This window comes from Hylobates moloch, unplaced genomic scaffold, assembly GCF_009828535.3.
Source record: "Hylobates moloch isolate HMO894 unplaced genomic scaffold, HMol_V3 SCAFFOLD_4, whole genome shotgun sequence".
Taxonomy (NCBI): Eukaryota; Metazoa; Chordata; class Mammalia; order Primates; family Hylobatidae; genus Hylobates; species Hylobates moloch.
Window position 1 is genome coordinate 107,332,351 of NW_026652279.1, and position 26,779 is coordinate 107,359,129.

The 26,779-nt window shown below is 41.7% G+C and overlaps 1 protein-coding gene across 2 annotated transcripts in view; it reads left to right on the plus strand.

The window, feature by feature from the left end:
- Positions 1-7,123: 7,123 nt before the first annotated feature.
- CBY2 (chibby family member 2) overlaps positions 7,124-26,779 on the plus strand; it is a 79,902-nt gene continuing 60,246 nt past the window's right edge. Inside the window, exons 1-2 of one of the 2 annotated variants that reach the window (XM_058437862.1) lie at positions 7,124-7,168; positions 15,840-15,934. In XM_058437862.1, coding sequence (XP_058293845.1) covers positions 7,147-7,168; positions 15,840-15,934 — 117 coding nt within the window. In that variant the 5' untranslated portion in view covers positions 7,124-7,146. The remainder of the gene's footprint in view (positions 7,169-15,839; positions 15,935-26,779) is intronic. The other variant, XM_058437859.1, reaches the window with a different exon arrangement.

The following is a 26,779-nucleotide window of genomic DNA, read 5'->3' on the forward strand; positions in this document are numbered from 1 at the left end:
AGAGAGACCCACAAGGGGTTGATCTGGGGCCAAGGGTTGGAGAAAGCTAAGTTCCCATGCCCTGGCCACTGTGAGTGGACTTGCAGGAGTGGCAGAATGGTCAGGTGGGGTGGGAGGCTGGGTTGCAAACCACGTCTATGTAGGCATTCCTGGTCAGTTGTCACAGAGGTTTCAGAAGGACCTCAATCTTTGAAGTGCCTGCAATTTGCCCTTCCTTTTCTTTTTCTTCTCATTATACTTTAAGTTCTGGGATATATGTGCAGAACGTGCAGGTTTGTTAGATAGGTACACACGTGCCATGGTGGTTTGCTGTACCCATCAGCTCGTCATCTACATTAGGTATTTCTCCTAATGTAATCTCTCCCCTTGACCCCCCCACCCCACGATAGGCCCCACCCCCACCCCCTCTTGCCCCCCCGGGGAGTGGGGGGGCAAGGATAGGCCCCACTCCCCTTGCCCCCCCGACCGCCCGATAGTGGGTGATGTTCCCCTCCCTGTGCCCATATGATCTCATTGTTCAACTCCCACTTATGAGTGAGAACATATGGTGTTTGGTTCTCTGTTCCTGTGTTAGTTTGCTGAGAATGATGGTTTCCAGCTTCATCCATGTCCCTGCAAATGACATGAACTCATTCATTTTTATGGCCACATAGTATTCCGTGGTGTATATGTGCCACATTTTCTTTATCCAGTCTATCACTGATGGGCATTTGGGTTGGTTCCAAGTCTTTGCTATTGTGAATAGTGCTGCAATAAACATACGTGTGCATGCATCTTTATAGCAGCATGATTTATAATTCTTTGAGTATATGCCCAGTAATGGGATTGCTGGGTCAAATGGTATTTCTGGTTCTAGATCCTTGAGGAATTGCCACGCTGTCTTCCACAATGGTTGAACTAATTTACACTCCCACTGACAGTGTAGAAGTGTTCCTATTGCTCCACATCCTCTCCAACATCCATTGATTCCTGACTTTTTAATGATTGCCATTCTAACTGGCATGAGATGGTATCTCATTGTGGTTTTGATTTGCATTTCTCTAAAGAGCAGTGATGATGAGCTTTTTTTCATATGTTTGTTGGCAGCATAAATGTCTTCTTTTGTAAAGTATCTGTTCATATCCTTCACCCACTTTTTGATGGGGTTGTGTATTTATTTCTTGTAAATTTGTTTAAGTTTCTTGTAGATTCTGGATATTAGCCCTTTGTCAGATTGGTAGATTGCAAAAATTTTCTGCCATTCTGTAGGTTGCCTGTTCAATCTGATGATAGTTTCTTTTGCTGTGCAGAAGCTCTTTAGTTTAATTAGATCCCGTTTGTCAATTTTCACTTTTGTTGCCATTGCTTTTTGTGTTGTAGTCATGAAGTCTTTGCCTATGCCTATGTCCTGAATGGTATTGCCTAGGTTTTCTTCTAGGGTTTTTATGGTTTTAGGTCTTACTTTAAATCTTTAATCCATTTTGAGTCAATTTTGTATAAGGTGTAAGGAAGGGGTCCAGTTTCAGTTTTCTGCATATGGCTAGCCAGTTTTCCCAAAACCATTTATTGAATAGGGAATCCTTTCCCCATTGCTTGTTTTTGTCAGGTTTGTCAGAGATCAGATGGTTGTAGATATGTGGTGTTATTACTTTTTTTTTTGAGATGGAGTCTCGCTCTGTCACCCAGGCTGGAGTGCAGTGGCACAATCTTGGCTCACTGCAAGCTCCGCCTCCCAGGTTCACGCCATTCTCCTGCCTCAGCCTCCCAAGTAGCTGGGACTACAGGCACCCGCCACCATGCCTGGCTAATTTTTTGTATTTTTAGTAGAGACAGGGTTTCACCATTTTAGCTAGGATGGTTTCAATCTCCTGACCTCCTGATCTGCCCGCCTTGGCCTCCCAAAGTGCTGGGATTACAGGCGTGAGCCACTGCGCCCGGTGATATGTGGTGTTATTTCTGAGGCCTCTGTTCTGTTACATTAGTCTATATCTCTGTTTTGCTACCAGTGCCATACTTTTTCGTTAGTGTAGCCTTGTAGTATAGTTTGAAGTCAGGTAGCATGATGCCTCCAGCTTTGTTCTTTTTGCTTAGGATTGTCTTGGCTATACGGGCTCTTTTTTGGTTTCATATGAAATTTAAAGTAGCTTTTTTCTAATTCTGTGAAGAAAATCAATGGTAGCTTGATGGGAATAGCATTGAATCTATAATGGCCATTTTCATGATATTGATTCTTCCTATCCATGAGCATGGAATGTTTTTCCATTTGTTTGTGTCCTCTCTTATTTCCTTGAGCAGTGGTTTGTAGTTCTCCATGAAGAGGTCCTTCACATCCCTTGTAAGTTGTATTCTAGGTATTTTATTCTCTCTGTAGCAATTGTGAGTGAGAGTTCTCTCATGGTTTGGCTCTCTGTTTGTCTATTATTGGTGTATAGGGATGTTTGTGATTTTTGCAAGTTGATTTTGTATCCTAAGACTTTGCTGAAGTTGCCTATGAGATTAAGGAGTTTTTGGTCTGAGGCAATGGGATTTTCTAGATCTACAATCGTGTCGTCTGCAAACAGAGACAATTTGACTTCCTCTCTTCCTATTTGAATACCCTTTATTTCGTTCTCTTGCCTGATTTCCCTGGCCAGAACTTCCAATACTATATTGAATAGAAGAGGTGAGAGAGGGCATACTTGTCTTGTGCTGGTTTTGAAAGGGAATGCTTCCAGCTTTTGCCCATTCAGTATGATATTGGCTGTGGATTTGTCATAAATAGCTCTTATTATTTTTAGATACATTCCATCAATACCTAGTTTATTGTTTTTAGCATGAAGGGTGTTGAATTTTATCGAAGGCCTTTTCTGCATCTATTGAGATAATCATTTGTTTTTTTCCATTGGTTCTGTTTATGTGATGGATTACATTTATTGACTTGTGTAGGTTGAACCAGCCTTGCATCCCAGGGATGAAGCTGACTTGATTGTGGTGGATAAGCTTTTTAATGTGCTGCTGGATTTGGTTTGCCAGTATTTTATTGAGGATTTTCACATTGATGTTCATCAGGGATATTGGGCTGAAATTGTCTTTTTTTGTTGTATCTCTGGCAGGTTTTGGTATCAGGATGATGCTGGCCTCATAAAATGAGTTAGGGAGGAGACTCTTTTTTTCTATTGTTTGGAATAGTTTCAGAAGGAATGGTACCAGCTCCTCTTTGTACCTTTGGCAGAATTTGGCTGTGAATCCATGTGGTCCTGGGCTTTTTTTGTTGGTAGGCTATTAATTATTGCCTCAATTTCAGAACTTGTTGTTGGTCTATTCAGGCATTTGACTTCTTTCTGATTTAGTCTTGGGAGGGTGTATGTGTCCAGGAATTTATCCATTTCGTCTAGATTTTCTAGTTTATTTGTGTAGAGATGTTTATAGTATTCTCTGATGGTAGTTTGTATTTCTGTGGGATCAGTGGTGATCTCCCGTTTATTGTGTCTGTTCAATTCTTCTCTCTTTTCTTCTTTATTAGTCTGGCTAGTGGTCTATCTATTTTGTTAATCTTTTCAAAAAATCAGCTCCTGGATTCATTGATTTTTTTGAAGGGTTTTTTGTATCTCTATCTCCTTCAGTTGTGCTATGATCTTAGTTATTTCTTGTCTTCTGCTAGCTTTTGTATTCTTTTGCTCTTGCTTCTCTAATTCTTTTAATTTTGATTTTAGGGTGTCGATTTTAGATCTTTCCTGCTTTCTCCTGTGGGAATTTAGTGCTATAAATTTCTCTCAAAACACTGCTTTAGCTATGTCCCAGAGATTTTGGAATGTTGTGTCTTTGTTCTCATTGGTTTCAAAGAACTTATTTATTTTTGCCCTTATTTTGTCATTTATCCAGTAGTTATTCAGGAGCAGGTTGTTCACTTTCCATGTAGTTGTGCGGTTTTGAGTGAGTTTCTTCATCCTCAGTTCTAGTTTGATTGCACTGTGGTCTGAGAGACTGTTATGATTTCCGTTCTTTTGCATTTGCTGTGGAGTGTTTTGCTTCCAATTATGTGGTTGATTTTAGAGTAAATGCTATGTGGTGCCGAAAGGAATGCATATTCTGTTTATTTGGGGTGGAGAGTTCTGTAGATGTCTATTAGGTCTGCTTGGTCCAGACCTGAGTTTAAGTCCTAAATGTCCTTGTTAATTTTCTGTCTGGTTGATCTAATATTGACAGTTGTGTGTTAATGTCTCCCACTATTATTGTGTGGGAGTCTAAGTCTCTTTGTAGGTCTCTACGAACTTGCTTTATGAATCTGGGTGCTCCTGTATTTGGTGCATATATATTTAAGATAGTTAGCTCTTCTTGTTGCATTGATCCCTTTACCATTATGTAATGCCCTTCTTTGTCTTTTTTGATCTTTGTTAGTTTAAAATCTGTTTTATCACAGACTAGGATTGCAACACTTGCTTTTTTTTTTGCTGTCCATTTGCTTGGTAAATCTTCCTCCATCCCTTTATTTTGAGCCTATGTGTGTTCTTTGAATGTGAGATGGGTCTCCTGAATACAGCACACCAATGGGTCTTGACTCTTCATCCGATTTGCCAGTTTGGGCCTTTAAACTGGAGCATTTAGCCCATTTACATTTAAGGTTAATATTGTTATGTGTGAATCTGATCCTGTCATTGTGATGCTAGCTGGTTATTTTGCCCATTTTTTGATGTATTTTCTTCATAGTGTTGATAGGCTTTATATTTTGGTATGTTTGTGCAGTGGCTGGTACCAGTTTTTCTTTTCATATTTAGTGCTTCCTTCAGGAGCTCTTGTAAGGGAGGCTTGGTGGTGACAAAATCCCTCAGCATTTGCTTGTCTGTAAGGGATCTTATTTTTCCTTCACTTATGAAGCTTAGTTTGGCTGGATATGAAATTCTGGGTTGAAAATTCTTTTCTTTAAGAATGTTGAATATTGGCCCCCACTCTCTTCTGGCTTGTAGGGTTTCTGCAGAGAGATCAGCTGTTAGTCTGATGGGCTTCCCTTTGCGGGTAACCTGACCTTTCTCTCTGGCTGTCCTTAACATTTTTTCCTTCATTTCAACTTTGGTAAATCTGATGATTAGGTGTCTTGGGGTTGCTCTTCTCGAGGAGTATCTTTGTGGTTTCCTGAATTTGAATGTTGGCTTGTCTTTCTAGGTTGGGGAAGTTCTCCTAGATAATATCCTAAGGTGTGTTTTCCAACTTGGTTCCAATCTCCCCATTGTTTTCAGGGATACCAATCAAATGTAGGTTTGGACTTTTCACATAATCCCATATTTCTTAGAGGCTTTGTTTGTTCCTTTTCATTCTTTTTTCTCTAAACTTGTCTTCATGCTTTATTTCATTAAGTTGATCTTCAATCTCTGATATAATTTCTTCTGCTTGATTGATTTGCCTGTTGATACTTGTGTATGCTTCACGAAGTTCTTGTGCTGTGTTTTTCAGCTCCATCAGATCATTTATGTTCTTCTTTAAACTGGTTATTCTAGTTAGCAATTCCTCTAACTTTTATCAAGCTTATTAGCTTCCTTGCATTGGGTTAGAACATGCTCCTTTAGCTCAGAGGAGTTTGTTATTACCCACCTTCTGAAGCCTACCTCTGTCAATTTGTCAAACTCATTCTCTGTCCAGTATTGTTCCCTGGCTGGCAAGGAGTTTTGGTTCTTGCATCACAGCTTGGATGAAAAGAAGCATTCTAATTTCTGGAATTTTCAGCATTTTTGCCCTGGTTTTTCCTCATCTTTGTGGATTTATCTATCTTTGATCTTCTCTGTTGGTGACTTTCGGATTGAGTTTTTGTGTGGGTGTCCTTTTTGTTGATGTTGATGCTATTGCTTTCTGTTTGTTAGTTTTGCGTCTAACAGTCAGGCCCCTCCTCTGCAGGTCTGCTAGAGTTTGCTGGAGGTCTAGTCCAGGCCCTGTTTTTCTGGGTATTATCAGTGGAGGCTGCAGAACAGCAACGGTTGCTGCTTGCTCCTATCTCTGGAAGCTTCGTCCCAGAGAGGCACCTGCCAGATGGCAGCTGGAGCTCTCCTGTATGAGGTGTCTGTCAACCTCTGCTGGGAGGTGTCTCCCTGTCAGGAGGCATGGGGGTCAGGGACCCACTTGAGGAGGGAGTCTGTCAAGTGCTGTGCTGCAAGATCCGCTGCTCTCTTCAGAGCCGGCAGGCAGGAACGTTTAAGTTTGCTGCAGCTGTGCCCACAGCCGCCCCTTCCCCCAGGTGCTCTCTCCCAGGAAGATGAGAGTTTTGTCTATAAGCCCCTGACTGGGGCTGCTGCCTTTCTTTCAGAGATGCCGGGGCCAGAGAGGAGGAACCTAGAGAAGAAGTTTGGCTACAGCAGCTTTGTGGTGCTGTGGTGGGCTCCTCCCAGTCTGAACTTCAAGGTGGCTTTGTTTACATTCTGAGGGGAAAACCTGCCTACTCAAGCCTCAGTAATGGCGGATGCCCCTCCCCCCACCGAGCTCCAGCATCCCAGGTTGACTTCAGACTGCTGTGCTGGCAGCGAGAATTTCAAGCCAATGGATCTTAGCTTGCTGAGCTCCATGGGGGTGGGATCCTCTGAGCTAGAACACTTGGCTCCCTGGCTTCAGCCCCCTTTCCAGGGGAGTGAATGGTTCTGTCTTGCTGGCGTTCCAGGTGCCACTGGGTTATGAAAAAAACCTCCTGCAGCTAGCTCAGTGTCTTCCCAAACGGCAGCCCAGTTTTCTGCTTGAAACCCAGGGTCCTGGTGGTGTAGGCACCTGAGGGAATTTTCTGATCTGTGGATTGTGAAGACCGTGGGAAAAGCATAGTAACTGGGTTCCTCACGGCACAGTCCCTCAGGGCTTCCCTTGGCTAGGGGAGGGAGTTCCCTGACCCCTTGTGCTTCCCAGGTAAGGTGATGACACACCCTGCTTCAGCTTGCCCTCCGTGGGCTGCATCCACTGTCTAACCAATGAGATGAACCAGGTACCTCAGTTGGAAATGCAGAAATCACCCACCTTCTGCTTTGGTCTTGGTGGGAGCTGCAGACCAGAGCTGTTCTATTCAGCCTACTTGCTTGGGAATCCCTGCAGTTTCTTTTCCCATTCTAAATAAATATTCACTTTTGCACCTAAATTCATACTTATGATTTTATATTCTTTTTCTTGAAGAGGGTCCATCAAATTGTATAAGCTCCAGGTGTTCACAAAACCTGAAGAATCATGAGTACCCTGCACATACCAGGTATGTGTTAGTGGATTTTTAAACATTGTCTCTTGGTGACCTGTGCCAGGATCTTGGGAGAGGGGTGGGAATGCTTCCAAAAAAGGGAAGTTCAGTGGAAGAGATGCGGGGCACAGAGAACCCAAGGCTGCTCTGCTTGGTGATCCCATAGGAGCTAAGCAAGTGGAAGGTGACCAGATGACTATCTCTGACTTTCCCCCTCCTCCTCCTGATGTGGAGAAAGTTGGAGAAAACAGAAGAGAGGCCAAGTCCATACCAGTATCAGAGGGTATGGGGAGGAATGTAGGAGGAGTAGGAAGACAGAGGTCCTATGAAGTGTCCAAAGAACTCTTTAGACCACACCCCAAGGATCTCTTGAGCACAAAGGAAGAATTTGAGGCTGGGTTATGACAACAAGCTTTGCTGGTGATGGGGATGAGAAACTTGTCAAAGACTACTTTTGAAAGCTACACCCCTCAATTATACTCAGGGACAATGCCAAGGGCTGGCTTGGGGAAGCTGCTATAGCCCCCTATAATCTTTATCAACCTCACCTGAATCTAAAAAGTGTATTTGTTGTGCAAACATAGCTTCAGGACAACTGTCCTAGCCCATCACTTCCAACAGTCCCTTGCACCTAAATCCCTGTCACACAGACATTTCCATGTCCACTCGCTGGTGACTGGAGTCTTGGTTGTTGTCATGATAAGGCCTTCCACAAGATGGTGCTCATAAGTTTTGTTTTTTAATTTTTTTGTTGTTGATAGAGTCATTACTTTGTCAATATTTTATTGAACATCTACTTTGTGGTAGCATTGCTCTAGGAGGTGTTATAGATACAAACTAAGCAAAACAGACTAAATTTCTGTTTTCAAAAAATTTTAAAAAGTTGTGATTTTTATGCTCTCAAGGTGAAACTGAACAGTGATATAAGTGTCTCCATTTATGTTGCTGATATTATGCTACATTTCCGACAGTTGCACATTTTTCTTTCTCTAGACTGATGTGGCCTGGAGGAACTACAGATTCTTTTATTATTTGGCTGGGGAAAGAATTACCTTTTATCTGTCTGTGTAAGCTACCTTCTGAGATCCATCCTTTCACCAGGGAAACACCAAATCTTAATTTGAATAATTCCAAATTGTTGCTAAACACCAGCTGATCATTCTAGGGTCTCAGCTTTGGGTTTGCCTGACATCTGAGTAAATTCACAGCTTCTTTTAAATAAAAATTCTGATAGGTCTTTCAGGTATCCCAGTGACCTGCCTTCAAGTAAGGGTGAGATGGACTTTGATCTGGATGGGAATGTATCAGACTCTTTTGCTTTCATAACAAAAAAAGTTGGTCCTGTTATTTGACCATCTACCCGAGAGAATGCATACAAAGAGTTCATCCTTGCCAAAGACAAATTTGAAATCACAGTTGCAAGAGACAGGCCTGAGGTCCATGTGAACTGCCCATTCCTCCAGGTTCAGTAAGCTCTACGCCTGTTACAAGTTAGATTCCTGAAGGCAACATCTTTCAGGACATTTACTATACTAGCTTGGCTGCTTCCAGAAATGCCTTCACTTAGCTATGATTGAAGAGTATGCCCTTGATTTTTATTGCAGGCTAATATAAAAATGGTCATAAAACAAATGTTTCTGTACTTTCGGCAAAAAGATCTGCTAAAGCCATCCACCTTACAATTCAATGTTTTTAGTGTAAGGATTCACAAGAACCCCAGATTCATATCTAACCACCTGCTCAACTTGACATTTCTACTTGGATGTCCTGTAGGCATATCACATCTAATAGGGCCCAAAGTGAACTCCTGATCTTCCCCCAATGATCTGCACCTCCTTCAGTCTTTGTCATTCAGTGAACAGCAGCTCCACTGCTCAGACCAAGCAACCCACAACCATCTTGAGTCCTCTTTCTCTCTCTCCGCATGTGCAACCTGTTATCAAGCCCTGTTGCCTCAAGCACAGTCCAGAATCGAAAGGTTTCTCCTTACCTTCTCTGGACTGGGACCCGTCACAAGTTTCCTAACTGACCCCTCTGCTTCTGCCCTTTGTTCCCCTACATCCATGCTCAACACAGCAGCCAGAACCATCCTTTAAAATGCGCCTGGTCCTAACACTTCTCCACTCAAAATCTTCCCGTGACTTTCCATCTTCTTGGGAGGAAAATCCCCAAGGTCTCCACTTCCCGTCCTTCCCTGCCCCAACCCTGACTTGATGTCCTCATCATCTGTTCCTGATTCATGTTGCCAGATCCACACTGGTCTCCTGTGCCCCCATCTCTGGGCCTGGACACTTGCTTTTCCTTCTGTCTGGAAGACTCTTCCCTAGATATCCACACAACCGCTGCCTCTTCCCCTCTGCGACTCTCCTCAAATGTCACTTTCTCAGTGGGGGGTTTCCTAACCCCCATGTATTAAAACTGTATATAGGGGGCTGTATGAAAACTGCAGCTCCTCTCTGAGCTCTTTTTTCCCATTCAGCTTCACTTTTTTCTACAGCACTTATCACTTTCTCACCCATGATGTATTCTGTTTATTGTCTGTCTTGTCTGACTGGAATGTGAGCTCCCTGAAGGTAAGGATTTTTATCTGTTCTGTTTTGTTCACTTCTATATTCCAAAACCTACCTAGAACAGTGTCTGGGACATAGTAGGTTCTCAATACATATTTATCGAATGTATAATTAAATTCTCATGGAATTTAGTGTCAGGAGAAAAAAGATATTTCATGTTAAAGCTGCATGTCCTCAGGAAATATAATCAAAGTGATACATTTTGTAATTTACGTTTTGGTTTTACTACTAGGAAGCTCAAAGTCAAATACAGGAGGAATTAGAATTATGGTTTTGTCCATGGTCTCTAGCTTAGTCATCTTCTTCCTCTATATGGTTGGGTGGGTTTTTCTTTGGAGATGGAGTCTCACTGTGTCATCCACGCTGGAGTGCAGTGGCTATTCACAGGTGTGATCATAGTGCACCACAGCCCTGAACTGCTGGCTCAAGTGATCCTCCAGCCTCAGCCTCCCAAGTAGCTGGGACTACAGGTACATGCCACTGCACCCAGCTCTCTATGGTTTTTATTACCCTCCCTTTCCTTTTAACTTTCATTTGAACAGCTTCGTGCATAGGTATATCCTCAGGTAGTATTCACGGACCTTTTAGGCTTCCTATAAATATTTGTCAAGTGAATGCATTGCAAGTCATTTTAATTTCTTTTGGAAATAAGTGGGATATATATATATAAATACATTATTAATGATCTATGGTATAACCAAAAAAAGCAATGGGCTAGAAAGGAGTAGAAGGTTATTAGGGGAGGGGAGGTTGATGGGAAAGAAGTTTTCCTTGTGATTTATGGCTGGGGTGACTGTAAGATTTGTCATCCAGCCTGGGACCCTTATGGCAGTGAAGATATGAATAATTTTGCTCAGACAACAGGCATAAACTGGGACCATTCCCAGTGGGAATGTGATAACTAGGCAAACATCTGTCAAACTAGGACAAATGACAAAGGTATCCAATAGGAGTTTAATAACCTTGTAGCAGTTCCAAAGGTTTCCAATAGGAGTTTAATAAACTTTTAGCAAAGGTTATGATTTACCAATAATAGTACAAATATATTCTCACTTTTTGATCGTAGTCAAGAGTTTATTTAACCTTTCTCATTACCAAACCTTATTCAAGACTCATTTACAACTCAGAACAGAATTTTTGAAACATTCATTAGTTAGGCTCAAGTTTAGAAAAGTAAGACTAAGTAAAATGGTTTTCATTGCCAGGATGAAACAAAAGCCACCGTGAGGTGCCACCAGCACTGAATAGAGATATGTTCCTCTACATTAGAAAAGAGTTTCAAAAGCAGATTAACTTTTGTTGTTGTTTCTTTTCTCAGCATTGACTTTGGCAGAGCATTTTTAAAACCTGGTAAAGAGGAAGCAGTGAAAAGCAGTAGAATCAAAGGGGACAAACAGAAGGATACCAAATAGAGTTACTCCCTGGAGCTCAGAGAAATTCTGCTGATTTCCACAGGCAGCACTCCTACCCTGAATTCCTGGGTGCACTTTGAGCTAGGTCTGGTGTCTGCCTACCCCTGAATCAAGAGGGAAGTGAGCTGACCTCACTTTTCTTCCTGCCTTCTGTTGCTCCTTCATTCCCAAAGCCAGGCTTTCTCTCCTCTTCAGCCACTGGCCTCGAAATGACTCATTCAAAGGCCAATTCCTTAGGTTGCTGGTAGTAATAAGAGACCCCAGAGCCTAACTGAAGTTTCCAGAGATAACATCTATTGCTTTCTAGCATCTGCCTGTTACACTGTGGAGCCAAATGAGGTTAGGCTGATAGCAATTTGTTTTTCACAAAACCAAGCTGATGGCTTCTCTTTACCTCATATTGTTCCAATGACTGCAAACAGACTTGGGGAAAATCCATTTTAACATCTGTCCAGATATTACAGTTTGGCAGAATACTCTAAAATTGCCAGGGGCACCTTTTTTCTTTACAAAGCAGGGTACTACCTTTATCTTCTTTTAGAGCCCAGGCACGGGGATGGGACAGGGGGCTTGCTTTAACCCTTATCAGGGTCTTACTCGTACTAGGTTCTGTGCATCATGTCCTGCTTAGTGTTAAGGCTTCTCAATTCTTAGTCTCATTTGGATTTCCATCTTCTCATTTCAAGAGTGAATGGCTCTGACAATTGAAACTCAGATAACGTTTTTCTATAGAACAACAGGGGCAAACTAGTTTTTGAAAATCCTGCCTTTTCATATATTGATAGTCAGTGTTTCCTCCCCCAGGGCAGTGCTTCCTTTGGTCCTTCTGTAATTGAAGAATGAAAGAACACCCTCCAGGATGAATAGTTCCCTTATGTGTCTTCAAGCTCTTTGCCTCATCCAGCCATAAGAAGTCGTCCCCAGGGTAACAGAGGCTAGGGATTATCTACAGGCCCAGAAATATAAGAAGAACAAACAAATCAGCACATTGCTATCTTGGCTTTACTATACAGAGCCCTTAACCACATTTGAGAGTGTCTTAAGAAAAAAAATAATCCCTGAATAGTTAAAAAGAAAAAAAAAGAGAGAAAGAAATCAAACACCATGTGGATCTCTCTCTTTGGTTGTACAGCAGATCTAATTCTGCTGTACATGGTGGCTCATATAGAAGTTTTTTTTTTTTCCTTCTTGTGTTATATCCTGCCTAGAAAATTTAAATCTCTTAATAAGCTAAAGGGTAAAGAGGTGTGCTTCAAGTTCCTTTACCTTGTTTTTAGCATGGTGGTCAGCTTGCATTTGTGACACTCACAAGCTGTATGTGCCTTTGTAGGGAGGCAAGCACAATATGTTCCTTGTGGATTGGGGGGACTGAGCTTCAGTCAAGCACCCTACTGTGGGGGTCACTGACTGAGTCCCTTGAACAAGGCAGATAAATGCCAACCACAAGAACACTGCTTCTCTGGAAGCAGACTCGTGGGATGTCTGGTCTGAAGCAAGTTCAGCTGTTGTCCCAGCCCAAGAGCCCTCTGCTACCACCCTGGATGGACCAAGCCCCTTCTTAGGCATAGATGACCCCATAGCTGCCAAGGAAAATCCTGAGCTGCCCCAATGCTGGCGGCAGTTGGTAGCAAGCCTTCTTCACAGTTCTTCCTGGATCCCATTGGAGAATCTCCCTGGAAACTGATGGAAGGAACCTCTTATGGTGCACTTGTTTGCTGCAGGGTTTCTTGTTCTCTGCTTGTATAGTGATTTGGGATAGAGCTAAACTTTGTATCATCAGCATTTAAGGATGATCAGATTTAACTGCATCCAGGGATTGAGAGAATTTTTCAAAGCTTTTCTCCCCTGGCCACACTGAGCAAAGAGAACATTGTCTTTTAGGAATCAAGAAACGTTTTGCATCTCAAGGCAAAGCTTTGCTGTAATAAAAAGATGATAGGAGCTGCCAGTTAGCTCAGGCTGCTTTTGGATATAAGGTCTGTGAGGCATAAGCAGAGCACTGCTAAATTGAGGGCAGGTTCATTGCAGGGTGTGAGCATGGATCTGAGGGCAGTGTTCTCAAGGCAGTGGTAAATGGAAGGCTCCGTGGAATCTGGCCGCTCCGTTTGTCTACACTCTCACTTGGTTCAGCCAGGCGGATGATGAGCCACAGTGTAAAATAAAGAGACTTTGAATTATTATTTCAAAATGTGAATAATTTTTATAACCTGTTCTAGGGGATGATGAACTCATCGAGGGAAGAAAGTTGCCTGGCTCCAAGAAAGCAGAACTGTGATTGGATGCCTGAGTTCCAGTGATTATAATTCCTTTTGATGCAGTTGGGATTGGGAGCGAAGGTCAGAGTGGGTATTTTTGTAGATGTATGAGAGTGGATTTTGGATATAAATTATGCAACACTGTTAGTTCAACACAGATACAAACTGAGCAGCTCCTTCTTAGTGTTTGGGGATTTATGACTGATTTGTGGTCTGCTTGTGAATGGGAATAAGTCGCCCTTCAGTTATGAAAGTATTTTTCACATTAGGTCACTCATAATTAATTAGGGGTTCATGTGGTGGGGTCAGGAATGGGAATGCTTCATGTTTTGACCCCCTAAATCTGTGTTCCTGCCAACAAAGCCTCAGTGATAGATATCTTTCATAGTTCACAAAGGAATTATTAGCTCTTGTCTCTGAGTACCGCAGGAAGCACTTTTATGCCTCCATTTAAGTCAGAGCTTGTTGAGGTTATGGTTGGGAAGCTGATTTTTTCCTAAGACAAATCATACAGTATATTTTCTTTCTTTTCTTTTTTTTTTTTTTTTTTTTGACACGGAGTCTCGCTCTGTCACCCAGGCTGGAGTGCAGTGGCGTGATCTCGGCTCACTGCAAGCTCCGCCTCCCGGGTTCACGCCATTCTCCTACCTCAGCCTCTCTGAGTAGCTGGGACTACAGGCGCCCACCACCATGCCCGGCTAATTTTTTTGTATTTTTAGTAGAGACGGGGTTTCACCGTGGTCTCGATCTCCTGACCTCGTGATCCGCCCGCCTTGGCCTCCCAAAGTGCTGGGATTACAAGCGTGAGCCACTGTGCCCAGCCTCATACAGTATATTTTCTTTCAATCCTAGATTTAACACTGAGACTTCTGGAGTAATGGTTTTGTTTTCTAAACATTTGGGATATAATTGATTTAACTTTTCCAATAGGAGTTTAATAAGAATTCTAAACAACTCGGCCTTTACCTGGCTGAGCTAATTAAATGAAGGGAAACTAGAAGCTGCGTACCAGCCAGGAATTATTTACCACTTGGTTTACTAACCTGTGTCCCTTTCAGATGACAGCCTGGTGGCTGAAGCTGTGACTTGAGTTCTTTCTGAAACAGCAGTAGCCCCAGGAGCCAAGGTCATTATTTTTGCATGAGGTATTTATTGCTAAACATAAATAGTGAGAGGGCTGGGTTCTTGGGCAAGTCGACTTTATTTTGAGCCCCAGAGGGTGGCTCTCCACATCTCATTGGAAAGATGACAACTTAAGTCAATGAAAGACTGGTTGAAACCACTACAGAGGACTATCTATGCAGACCTGTTTTCTGTTCTAAGCCTGTTAGGATCAGATGCAATCTCATCTTAGAGAACTTTTATTTCTGGAACTCTGAGTGGCAATGCCCACTGGTTATGTTCATTTGTTCCTGAAACAGTGTGAGAATTTGGTACTTAAGTGTCCCAGAGCGCACACCAAGACACAACTACCCAGCAATACGGTAGGCTTTTGGAGTCTGCTATTATGGTTTGCAGATTCAGGATGCAAAATTCTATCTTCCATGTCATTATCCACATTGTTTGCCGTGCTGCAGGATATTTTTTTTCTCCTCTGCATCAGAGGGGGAAATTTCTCTATTTCTTCTTCGTAGCACACCCCACACTTTGCTCATTTCATTTCTTTTCCCTTTGCTCTCATTCACTAGCTTCATGATTCTTTGAACAGTTTATCTTCTGTCTTTTACACAGTAGAAACAGACAAGGTGGCGGAGGGGTGGAAGGAAGATGCAAAGAGAATAATAGATCCTATTGACTAGGTACTTTTAGGTGTGTGGCCCTGTTCTTAGTACTTTACACGTGTTTTGTCACTCAAATTTGAAGAGCAGCAGCAGCCACCAGCCTTGGATTCAACAAGGAACTTTGAAGCATTTGAGGGCAACACATTGGAGAGTGAATTGGTTCAAGCACGGCCAAGAACTGTGTTGGCACCCTCTGGTGTGTCAGCCTGGGGAACCCAGCCAGATCATGCCACAGTAGCCCCTAGGGCAGGTGAGAATATTATGAGAATTAGGACAGGAATGCAGGTTTACTGAGGGCCTCCTCTGCACCTGGCCCTGAGTGGTTTCTCTTATGTGATCTCATTTAATCTTCACAGCGCATTTAAGTAGGTAATATCTTTTTAGTGTGAACGATGAGAAATTGGAAGCAAAGGTTAAGTAAATTGTCCATGGCTAAGCTGTGACCACGTTCGAATGGAGGGCTCTGAGGCCATCATCTAAGCCATGCTGGCCAGTCCTCATTCTGGATGAATTCCCTGAGAAGTTGAAATGCTCTTTTTGCTGGTCTTATGTGAATTTCTACTCGGCGGTGGAGGGGAGGGGCATGCAGTGTGTTTGTACCAAAACCATTCCGAATTTTCAGCTTCTAATCCTCTTTTGTCATGTCTTCTGTTCCTATCCCACATCAGTTCCCATAGGCAGATACCTGTTCTTATGGTGTGAACTGCTGAGCTGCTTCTCATGGTGTGAGATAATGGTTCCAATGGTGGGAAGAAATGGAATGGTATGTGTACCCTGACCATTTCTTTATATGCTACTTAGATATCTTTCATCTTTTATAATCAACATACAAGAAAAAAGCTGAGGCCTTTCTGGGAAGATGGTGACTGGAATGCATCCCACCTTCCTTCCATTTCCAACTCCAGCTCCTCTACTCCTTCTGATGAGGCAGATCTGACTCTACGTGTGAGTGAGGCCTCAATTGGGGATTGCGGAGCTTCCTAGCCCACTTCTGGCTGGGGCAGTGGCTTGAAACAAACCACTGAATGACCAGAAATGAATATGAGTCCCAGGACTGACTGTCGTATGAATCTGTTGAAATATTCTGAACAGATTTAAAAAAAAATGGTGGCATCAAAATCTGAAGAATGGATGTTAGTAGCTTGGATGAAAATCCTGGAAAGAATAATGGAGCATTCTTTCAGGAACTCTCTCGATGGTAGAGAAGATGCTATTTTGTGGGAAAACAAGTTGTCACAATAGAGTTAATGAGCAGTTTAGGATTCTATGGGAAGATGCTTTAGGAGTGCCTTACCCAATTTATTGGGCCAAATTCTTGTTTTTATTAATGTACAAGAGTAAAACATGATAAAAATATATATCTGTCTAAGCCTGAAAGAGCTCCTTCAATAACTATAAAATAAATCTCCAAGTTATAAGAAAACATTATGTTCTAATTGAATCAAAAGTGTTTTTTCTTTCTTAGTGGTACATAAAATAATGGTTCATTTTACAATAGATGAAATCTTGGATCCAAAGAAATATGCTACATACTTTAGGTGGAATAAAATATATTTGTAAGTATGTAAGTATGCAATGATTTAAGGAATATATAATCCACATCTGAAGAGAATATTTGGAAAAAAAAAGAAAAAGAAACATAAATAAAAAATTAGAATAGCAAGATGGAAGATAATGAAGAAAGAAAAAAATGGTTAGCAGTGAACCTTCCAGTATGCAGTTAAGGAATATTACCCATGGAGACAGATCAGCACTGGATGCTCAGAGGCTTATCGCAATGGAGGCTCACCTCTCACTCACGTGAGAACATTGTGGAGGTTGCGGGGAGGCCCTCCACTCCTATCAGGGCCACAGCTGTGAAGGCTCTGCTGTGTTCAATTCATCCCTCCCAAGCTTGCCCATGGTGTCTAGCCAGGAGAGAGAGAGAGAGAGACAGAGAGACAGAGACATACACACACACACACACACACACACACACACACACACACACACAGAGAGAGAGAGAGAGAGAGAGAATATGAGAATCCAGAAATTGGAGACCGTGCAAAGTTGCAAAGGTCATCTGCTTCTAGACATTTTGATAAATCTGAGAAATACTGTGAACAACTAGTCCCCATTAAGATTAAATTTTAGGCTGGGCGTGGTGGCTCACGCCTGTAATCCCAGCACTTTGGGAGGCCAAGGTGGGCTGATCACCTGAGGTCAGGAGTTCGATACCAGCCTGGCCAACATGGTAAAACCCCGTCTGTGCTAAGAATTCAAAAATTAGCCAGGCGTGGTGACAGGTGCCTATAATCCCAGCTACTCAGGAGGCTGAGGTAGGAGAATCGCTTGAACCTGGGAGGAGGAGATTGCAGTGAGCCAAAATCGTGCCATTGCACTCCAGCCTGGGCGACAAGAGTGAAACTCTGTCTCAAAATAAAAATAAAAATAAAAGTAAAAATTAAATTAAAATTTAGTACCATGGAAAATATCATATTAATGGGATGGCATTTTCACCAACTATTTCAAAGAAGTTGAGAGAGGCATGGAGGCCAAGGGCCATGGATAATAAGAACAAGTTATCCATCTGGAGAATAAAATCACGGCCTCAGCGAGCAACATCCCCAACCTCAGGCTGGGCCTTCATTGTTCCTGCCAAGCAAGCCTTCACAACCTTTGTGGACTCATAACTACTGTGACTCTTCCAATTCTTTCTGTTTCCAAAAGCGAGTTTTTACCGGGGTTATTCTGTCTCTGCTTGGGATATTCCAGATTGGGTCTGTGTGGTGTACATGTGATTTCTTAGGTCACTGCTGCTCTGGGCTATAGCTTCTCCTGATGGAAAAGACTTTACATCACTGGAAAGTTTCTGGATTTTGAGCTGGATGCAGTGACTAGTTGATTTTGGGTTGCATTTCTTTTCTCTTCCTTTCTGAGTTGAGGAGGGCTTGCTTTGTTGCCCAGGCTGGAGTGCAGTGGTGCAGTCATAGCTCACTGCAGCCTTGACTTCTGGGCTCAAGGGATTCTCTCACCTCAGCCTCCCGAGTAGCTGGGACTATAGGCGTGCACCATCACACCCAGCTAAATTAATTTTTTTGGAGAGATGGGGTCTTACTGTGTTGCCCAGGCTGGTCTCAAGCTCCTGACCTCAAGTGTTCCTCCCACCTCACCCTCCCAAAGTGCTGGAATTACAGGCATAAGCCATTGTGCCTGGACTGGGTTGGATTTCTTGAGTGAGGTTGAGTAGTTCTTCATTTACTGCATATTTAATGACTAGAATTTATGGGCCAAATATATTTCCACTTCGTCCTGGGGGCATAGCAAAGCTACACTTCTCCAACTTCTTTGCAGTTTGGTGTGGCCACGGGCCTGAGATCTGGCTGGTGGAATGCAGGTGGAAGGGCTGTAAGCTTCCCTCAGGCTGGCCTGTGCTGTCCCTTTCTCTCCCTGCCAGTCAGATGCTGATACTTGGGGTGAAGCCAGGAGTTGGAAAGGGAAAGCCTTTCAACCTAGGTTTCTGAGTGACTGCACAGAGCAGGGTTTCCTCCCTGAGATTTGACTTTACAGAAATGTGAAAGAATCTGACATTGTCTCAGGCCTCTTTGATTTCAAGATTTATCTGTTACAGCAGTTGGTGTTACCTTAGCTATTGCTGTGGTGAAACATTACTGGAGAGCTGGGCACAGTGGCTCACACCTGTAATTTCCGTGCTTTGAGGGCAGAGGTGGAAGGATCCCTTGAGCCCAGGAGTTTGAGGCTGCTATGATTGTGCCACTGCACTCCAGCCTAGGTGGCAGAGTGAGACTTTGTCTCTAAAAATAGATAAATAAAGAAAATTACTGGAAAATATCAGATTGGAAGTGTGTAATATGAATATTAAATGAGTAGTCTTGAAATACAAGAGACAAAGAAAGTTTTAATAATATTCTGGAAAATAAAGTGCTAAACTATCTTACATAAACATAGAAATTAAGATGGGGAGAAAGAAGGGATAGTAAAGGCATTCCAAAATATCTGCATAGAACACTCAGTCCTATGACATTTATAATAAACATGTGTTAGTCGATAAAAGTCAAACAAAATAATAGGCAAAGAGACAGAAGGCAAAGGCAAAGAAAGAAAGAAATGGCAACACTAGGCAAAGTAGAATTTAAGGTTAAAACATTCAACAAGATAAACAGAAACATTTTGCAATGATTGAAGTTTCTTTTTATGAAGAATATATGCTAAACAGAACCTTATGCATAAATATAGTAGCAACATAGTACAATCTACTAGAAATTCAGGAAAAGCGATTAGAGCAGGAAATTTTTTTACATTCCTTTTAAATTTGACCAGACATAAATAGTAGATAAACAAGAGGAAGGACATAGAGGAATTAAATAATACAATCAACATTAATTGTTTTAATAGATTTGTCTAGAATAGTATATCCTTTAAGAAGCAAATATACTTTCTGTTCAAAAAAACAAAAGAATTCATAATGTATTTGGTTATAAGGAATCCCCCACAAATTGAAGAAAATAGAAATTTTATTTTTTATTTCTATTTCTTATTATACTTTAAGTTCTGGGGTACATGTGCAGAACGTGCAGGTTTGTTACATAGGTATACATGTGCCATGGTGGTTTGCTGCACCCATCAACCCATCATCTACATTAGGTATTTCTCTTAATGTTATCCCTCCCTTTTTACCTCACTCCCTGACAGGCCCCAGTGTGTGATGTTCCCCTCCCTGTGTCCATATGTTCTCATTGTTCAACTCCCACTTATGTGTGAGAAAATGCTTGTTTTTGTCAGGTATGTCAAAGATCAGATGGTTGTAGATGTGTGGTGTTATTTCTGAGGACTCTGTTCTGTTCCATTGATCCAATAATAGACAATATGTCTGTTTTGGTACCAGTACCATGCTGTTTTGATTAGTGTAGCCTTGTAGTATAGTTTCAAGTCAGGTGGCATGATGCCTCCAGCTTTGTTCTTTTTGCTTAGGATTGTCTTGGCTATACGGGTTCTTTTTTGGTTTCATATGAAATTTAAAGTAGCTTTTTCTAATTCTGTGAAGAAAGTCAATGGTAACTTGATGGGAATAGCATTGAATGTATAAATTACTTTGGGCAGTATGGCCATTTTCATGATACTCATTCTTCTTGTCTATGAGCATGGAATGTTTTTCCACTTGTTTGTGTTCTTTCTTATTTTCTTGAGCAGTGGTTTGCAGTTCTCCTTGAAGAGGTCCTTCACATCCCTTATAAGTTGTATTCCTAGGTATTTTATTATCTCTGTAGCAATTGTGAGTGAGAGTTCTCTCATGATTTGGCTCTCTGTTTGTCTATTATTGGTGTATAGGAATGCCTTTGATTTTTGCACATCAATTTTGTATCCTGAGACTTTGCTGCAATTGCTCATGAGCTTAAGGAGCTTCTGGGCTGAGGCAATGGGGTTTTCTAAATATACAATCATGTCATCTGCAAACAGAGACAATTTGACTTCCTCTCTTACCCTTTATTTCTTTCTCTTGCCTGCTTGCCCTGGCCAGAACTTCCAATACTATGTTGAATGGAGTGGTGAGAGAGGGCATCCTTGTCTTGTGCCAGTTTTTAAAGGGAATGCTTCCAGCTTTTGCCCATTCAATATGATATTGGCTGTGGGTTTATCATAAATAGCTCTTATTATTTTGAGATATGTTCCATCAATACCTACTTTATTGAGTGTTTTTAGCATGAAAGGCTGTTGAATTTTATTGAAGGCCTTTTCTGCATCTATTGAGATAATCATGTGGTTTTTGTCATTGGTTCTGTTTATGTGATGGATTATGTTTATTGACTTTTGTATGTTGAACCAGCCTTGCATCCCAGGGATGAAGCCGACTTGATTATGGTAGATAAGCTTTTTAATGTGCTGCTGGGTTCAGTTTGCCAGTATTTTATTGAGGGTTTTTGCATCAATGTTCATCAGGGATATTGGCCTGACATTTCCTTTTTTTGTTGTGTCTCTGCCGGATTTTGGTATCAGGATGATGCTGGCCTCATAAAATGAGTTAGGGAGGAGTTCCTCTTTTTCTATTTTTTGGAATAGTTTCAGAAGGAATGGTACCAGCTCCTCTTTATACCTCTGGTAGAATTTGGCTGTGAATCCATGTGATTCTGGGCTTTTTTTGGTTGGTAGGCTATTAATTATTGCCTCAATTTCAGAACTTGTTATTGGTCTATTCAGGGATTCGACTTCTTCCTGGTTTAGTCTTGGGAGGGTGTATACGTCCAGGAATTTACCCATTTCTTCTAGATTTTCTAGTTTATTTGTGTAGAGGTGTTTATAGTATTCTCTGATGGTAGTTTATATTTCTGTGGGATCAGTGGTGATCTCCTGTTTATCAGTTTTTATTGTGTCTATTTCATTCTTCTCTCTTTTCTTCTTTATTAGTCTGGCTAGCTGTCTATCTATTTAATTTTTATAAAAAACCAGCTCCTGGATTCATTGATTTTTTTGAAGGGTTTTTCGTGTCTCTATCTCATTCAATTCTGCTCTGATCTTAGCTATTTCTTGTCTTCTGCTAGCTTTTGAATTCATTTGCTCTTGTTTCTCTAATTCTTTTAATTGTGATGTTAGGGTATCGATGTTAGATCTTTCCTGCTTTCTCCTGTGGGCATTTAGTGCTGTAAATTTCCTTCTAAACACTGCTTTGTGTCTTTGTTCTCATTGGTTTCAAAGAACTTATTTATTTCTGCCTTAATTTTGTTATTTACCGAGTAGTCATTCAGGGGCAGGTTGTTGAATTTCCATTTAGTTGTGCGGTTTTGAGTGAGTTTCTTAATCCTGTATTCTAATTTGATTGCACTGTGTCTGGGAGACTGTTATGATTTCGGTTCTTTTGCATTTGCTGAGGAGTGTTTTACTTCCAATTATGTGGTTGATTTTAGAATAAGTGCTATATGGTGCTGAGAAGAATGTATATTCTGTTGATTTGGGGTGGAGAGTTCCATAGATGTCTATTAGGTCTGCTTGGTCTAGAGCTGAGTTCAAGTCCTGAATATCCTTGTTAATTTTCTGTCTTGTTGATCTGTCTAACATTGACAGTTGTGTGTTATTGTCTCCCACTATTATTGTGTGGGAGTCTAAGTCTCTTTGTGGGTCTCTAAGAACTTGCTTTATAAATCTGGGTGCTCCTGTATTGGGTGCATATATATTTAGAATAGTTAGCTCTTCTTGTTTCGTTGATCCCTTTACCATTATGTAATGCCCTTATCTGTCCTTTTTGATCTTTGTTGGTTTAAAGTCTGTTTTATTAGAGACTAGGATTGCAACCCCTGATTTTTTTTTTTTTTTTTTTTTGCTTTCCATTTGCTTGATAAATCTTCCTCCATCCCTTTATTTTGAGCCTGTGTGCATCTCTGAACGTGAGATGGGTCTCCTGAATACAGCACACTGATGGGTTTTGACTCTATCCAATTTACCAGTCTGTGTCTTTTAATTAGGGCTTTTAGCCCATTTATATTTAAAGTTAATGTTGTTATGTGTGAATCTGATCCTGTCATTACGATCCTAGCTGGTTATTTTGCCCATTAGTTGATGCAGTTTCTTCAGAATGTCAATAGTCTTTACATTTTGGTATGTTTTTGCAGTGGCTGGTACCAGTTTTTCTTTTCCATATTTACTGCTTCCTTCAGGAGCTCTTGTAAGGGAGGCCTGGTGGTGACAAAATCCCTGAGCATTTGTTTGTCTGTAAAGGATTTTATTTCTCCTTCAGTTATGAAGCTTAGTTTGGTTGCATATGAAATTCTGGGTTGAAAATTATTTTCTTTAAGAACATTGAACATCGGCCCCCACTCTCTTCTGGCTTGTATGGTTTCTGCAGAGAGGTCTGCTGTTAATCTGATGGGCTTGCCTTTTTGGGTAACTCGACCTTTATCTCTGGCTGCCCTTAACATGTTTTTCCTTCATTTCAACTTTGGTGAATCTGATTATGTGTATTGGGGTTGCTCTTCTCCAGGAGTATCTTTGTGGTGTTCTCTGTATTTCCTGAATTTGAATGTTGGCCTGTCTTGCTAGGTTGGAGTTTTCCTGGATAATGTCCTGAAGTGTGTTTTTCCACTTGATCCCATTCTCCCCGTCACTTTCAGGTACACCAATCAAACGTAGATTTGGTCTTTTCACATAGTCCCATATTTCTTGGAGGCTTTGTTCATTCCTTTTCTTTCTTTTTTCTCTAATCTTGTCTTCATGCTTTATTCCATTCAGTTGATCTTCAGTCTCTGATATCTTTTCTTCTTCTTGTTTTATTCAGCTATTGATATTGTGTATGCTTCATGAAGCTTTCATGCTGTGTTTTTCTGCTCCATCAGGTCATTTATATTCTTCTCTAAAGTGGATATTCTAGTTAGCAGTTCCTGTAACCTTTTATCAAGGTTCTTAGCTTCCTTGCATTGGGTTAGAACATGCTCCTTTAGCTCGGAGGAGTTTGTTATTACCCACCTTTGGAAGCCTGCTTCTGTCAATTCGTCAAATTTATTCTCTGTCCAGTTTTGTTCCCTTGCTGGCAAAGAGTTGTGATCCTTTGGAGAAGAGGTATTCTAATTTTTGGAATTTTCAGCCTTTGTGCACTGGTTTTTCCTCATCTTTGTGGATTTATCTACCTTTGATCTTTGCTGTTGCTGACCTAAGGATGGAGTTTTTGCGTGGGTGTACTTTTTGTTGATGTTGGTGCTATTGCTTTCTGTTTGTTAGTTTTCCTTCTAACAGTCAAGCCCCTCTTCTGCAGGTCTGCTGGAGTTTGTTGGAGTTCCACTCCAGACCCTGTTTTTCTGGGTATCACCAGTGGTGGCTGCAGAACAGCAAATATTCCGGCCTGCTCCTTCCTCTGGAAGCTTTGTCCCAGAGGGGCACCTGCCAGATGCCAGCCGGAGCTCTCCTGTATGAGGTGTCTGTCGATCCCTGCTTGGAGGTGTCTCCCTGTCAGGAGGCACGGGAGTCAGGGACCCACTTGAGGAGGCAGTATGTCCCTTAGCAGAGCTCAAGCAGTGTTCTGGGAGATCTGCTACTCTCTTTAGAGCTGGCATGCAGGAACGTTTAACTCTGTTGAAGCTGCGCCCACAGCCATCCCTTCCCCCAGGTGCTTTGTCCCAGGGAGATGGAGGTTTTATGTATAAGCCCCTGACTGGGGCTGCTGCCTTTCTTTCAGAGATGCCGTGCCCAGAGAGGAGGAATCTTCAGAGGGTGTCTGGCTACAGCAGCTTTGCCATACTGCGGTGGGTTTGGCACCCAGTTCGAACTTCCCGGTGGCTTTGTGTACACTATGAGGGGAAAACCGCCCACTCAAGCCTCAGTAATGGCAGACACCCCTCTCCCCATGAAGCTTGAGCATCCCAGGTCAACTTCAGACTGCTATGCTGGCAGTAAGAATTTCAAGCCCGTTGGTCTTAGCTTGTTGGGCTCCATGGGGGTGGGATTTGTTGAGCAAGACCATTTAGCTCCCTGGCTTCAGCCCCCTTTATAGGGCGAGTGAACAGTTCTGTCTTGCTGGCATTCCAGGCGCCACTGTGGTATGAAAAAAACCTCCTGCAGCTAGCTCAGTGTCTGCCCAAATGGCCGCCCAGTTTTGTGCTTAAAATCCAGGGTCCTGGTTGTATAGGCACCCAAGGGAATCTCCCGGTCTGTGGGTGTGAAGACAGTGGGAAAAGCGTAGTATGTGGGCTGGATAGCACCATCCCTAATGCCACAGTCCCTCATGACTTCTATTGGTTAGGAGAGGGAATTCCCTTACCCCTTGCACTTCCCGGGTGAGGTGATGCCTCACCCTGCTTTTGCTTTTCCTCCATGGGCTGCACCCACTGTCTAACCATTCCCAATGAGATGAACTGGGTACCTCAGTTGAAAATGCAGAAATCACCCATCTTCTATTTAGGTCTTGCTGGGAGCTACACATTGGAGCTGTTCATATTTGGCCATCTTGGCCGGGAGTTGAAAATAGAGATTTCAAAGGTCACATTCTCTGGTAACAATCCAATAACAGTAAAATAATAAGAAAAAGATTCTTCTTACTGCTGCTTTCACCTCTCTAGAAATTTAACTATTTGAAAATCAAGACTTGGCTACTCTGTCTATTGAGTAGCCATTCTTTTATTCCTTTACTTTCCTAATAAATTTGCTTTCACGTTACGGACTCATCCTGAATTCTTTCTTGTGCGAGATCTGAGAACCCTCTCTTGGGGTCTGGATCAGGACCCCTTTCCTGTAACATCTTTCTGGTGACCACTGAAGAGACTATAGTGTGGAAACCCCCAACCCAAAGGCTAGCTTTTGGTAAGCGGTGGGGTCTGGCAACATGTTTCTGGTGAACCATGGAAGGGATGATACTGAGGAGACTCCAATCCAAAGGAAATAGACTGCAGAACTGATTGGGGCTGACTTTTTCTAGGTAAGACCTGGCACACGTGAAGTTAGATGCTGGAAAGAATCAGACCTTATCTGCGCTTCCGTCTGCTGTCCTAGGCTCTACACGCAGCACATAATTAAAATCCCAAACTTATTAAGGTTTTCACTAAAAGTAAAAGTCACTAAGAGTCAACACTGTAATATGAAATTGAGACTACTGAAGAAACAGTTTTATATATGAGTCAAGAAAACTTTTCTTTTGAGCTATTTACAGCTTTTAACAATTGAGTAATGTATACTCCTGTGAACAAAATTTGGACCATGTTTGTTTCTCTCTACCTGATTTCTCCAAAATTTGAAAACTATCTGTGAGTATTCTTAACATATGGGAACATAGTTATTTGCATAAGCACAATAAGAATATGTTTTCTTTTGTAACAGGACACAATTGGAAAAACTGGTTATTTTACCAAGACTTTGACTGGAATGCTATGCTATGCTTTAAGGAATAATCAAACTTGACTTTTAAAGCCAATAAAAGCCCCTTGGGGAACTGGCCTCATACTTTACCTATGCAGTCCCTGTACAGGGTTTATGACCTGTGATAAGTAAAGAATGTCACTTTCTTACAGACCCGGGAGCCCCAAGTTATCTTGGGACCCCAAGAGGAGAGGAATTTACTCAACTCATAGGTATTTGAGGATATAAACCCATGGCAGGCTTGGCTTAAAAAAAAGTCTTATCTGAGATTTCTTCTATGGAACAGAGTTCCATCAAAGCCAATTTAAGAAGAACCTATGTGAAAAATAATTATTCTTCCTGCACTTTATACAAATAATCGGGCCAAGCATAATAATGCAAATCAGTCTTACCATGATTTGTCTTTAGTAAAAATGGGAAATGAGAGAGAAATATGTTCCAAGAACTATGGTACACTTGTTACTAAATTTTAGTCCCATAAGTTTTTTTTAAATTTGTTTCTGCAATTTAGGCTAACCCTACTTATTCCTGTGAACCAACCAGTGATCTCTTGACTGCTGCTCAGAAGAAACAAGAGGGATTGGGTAATGTAAAAATCTGGATCAATATTCTAATTTTGGGTACATTGGAGTCAGCTAGCGACCCCATATCAGCGTGGTTCCACAGTTGCCCAGTTCATAGAAAGCCTTCTTATTTAGTTTACTTGGAATAATTTTACTTATTGTGTTTTACTGTTGTTGTGGAATAAGTTGCTGTTGTGCTCTTTGTGTAGGAAGGC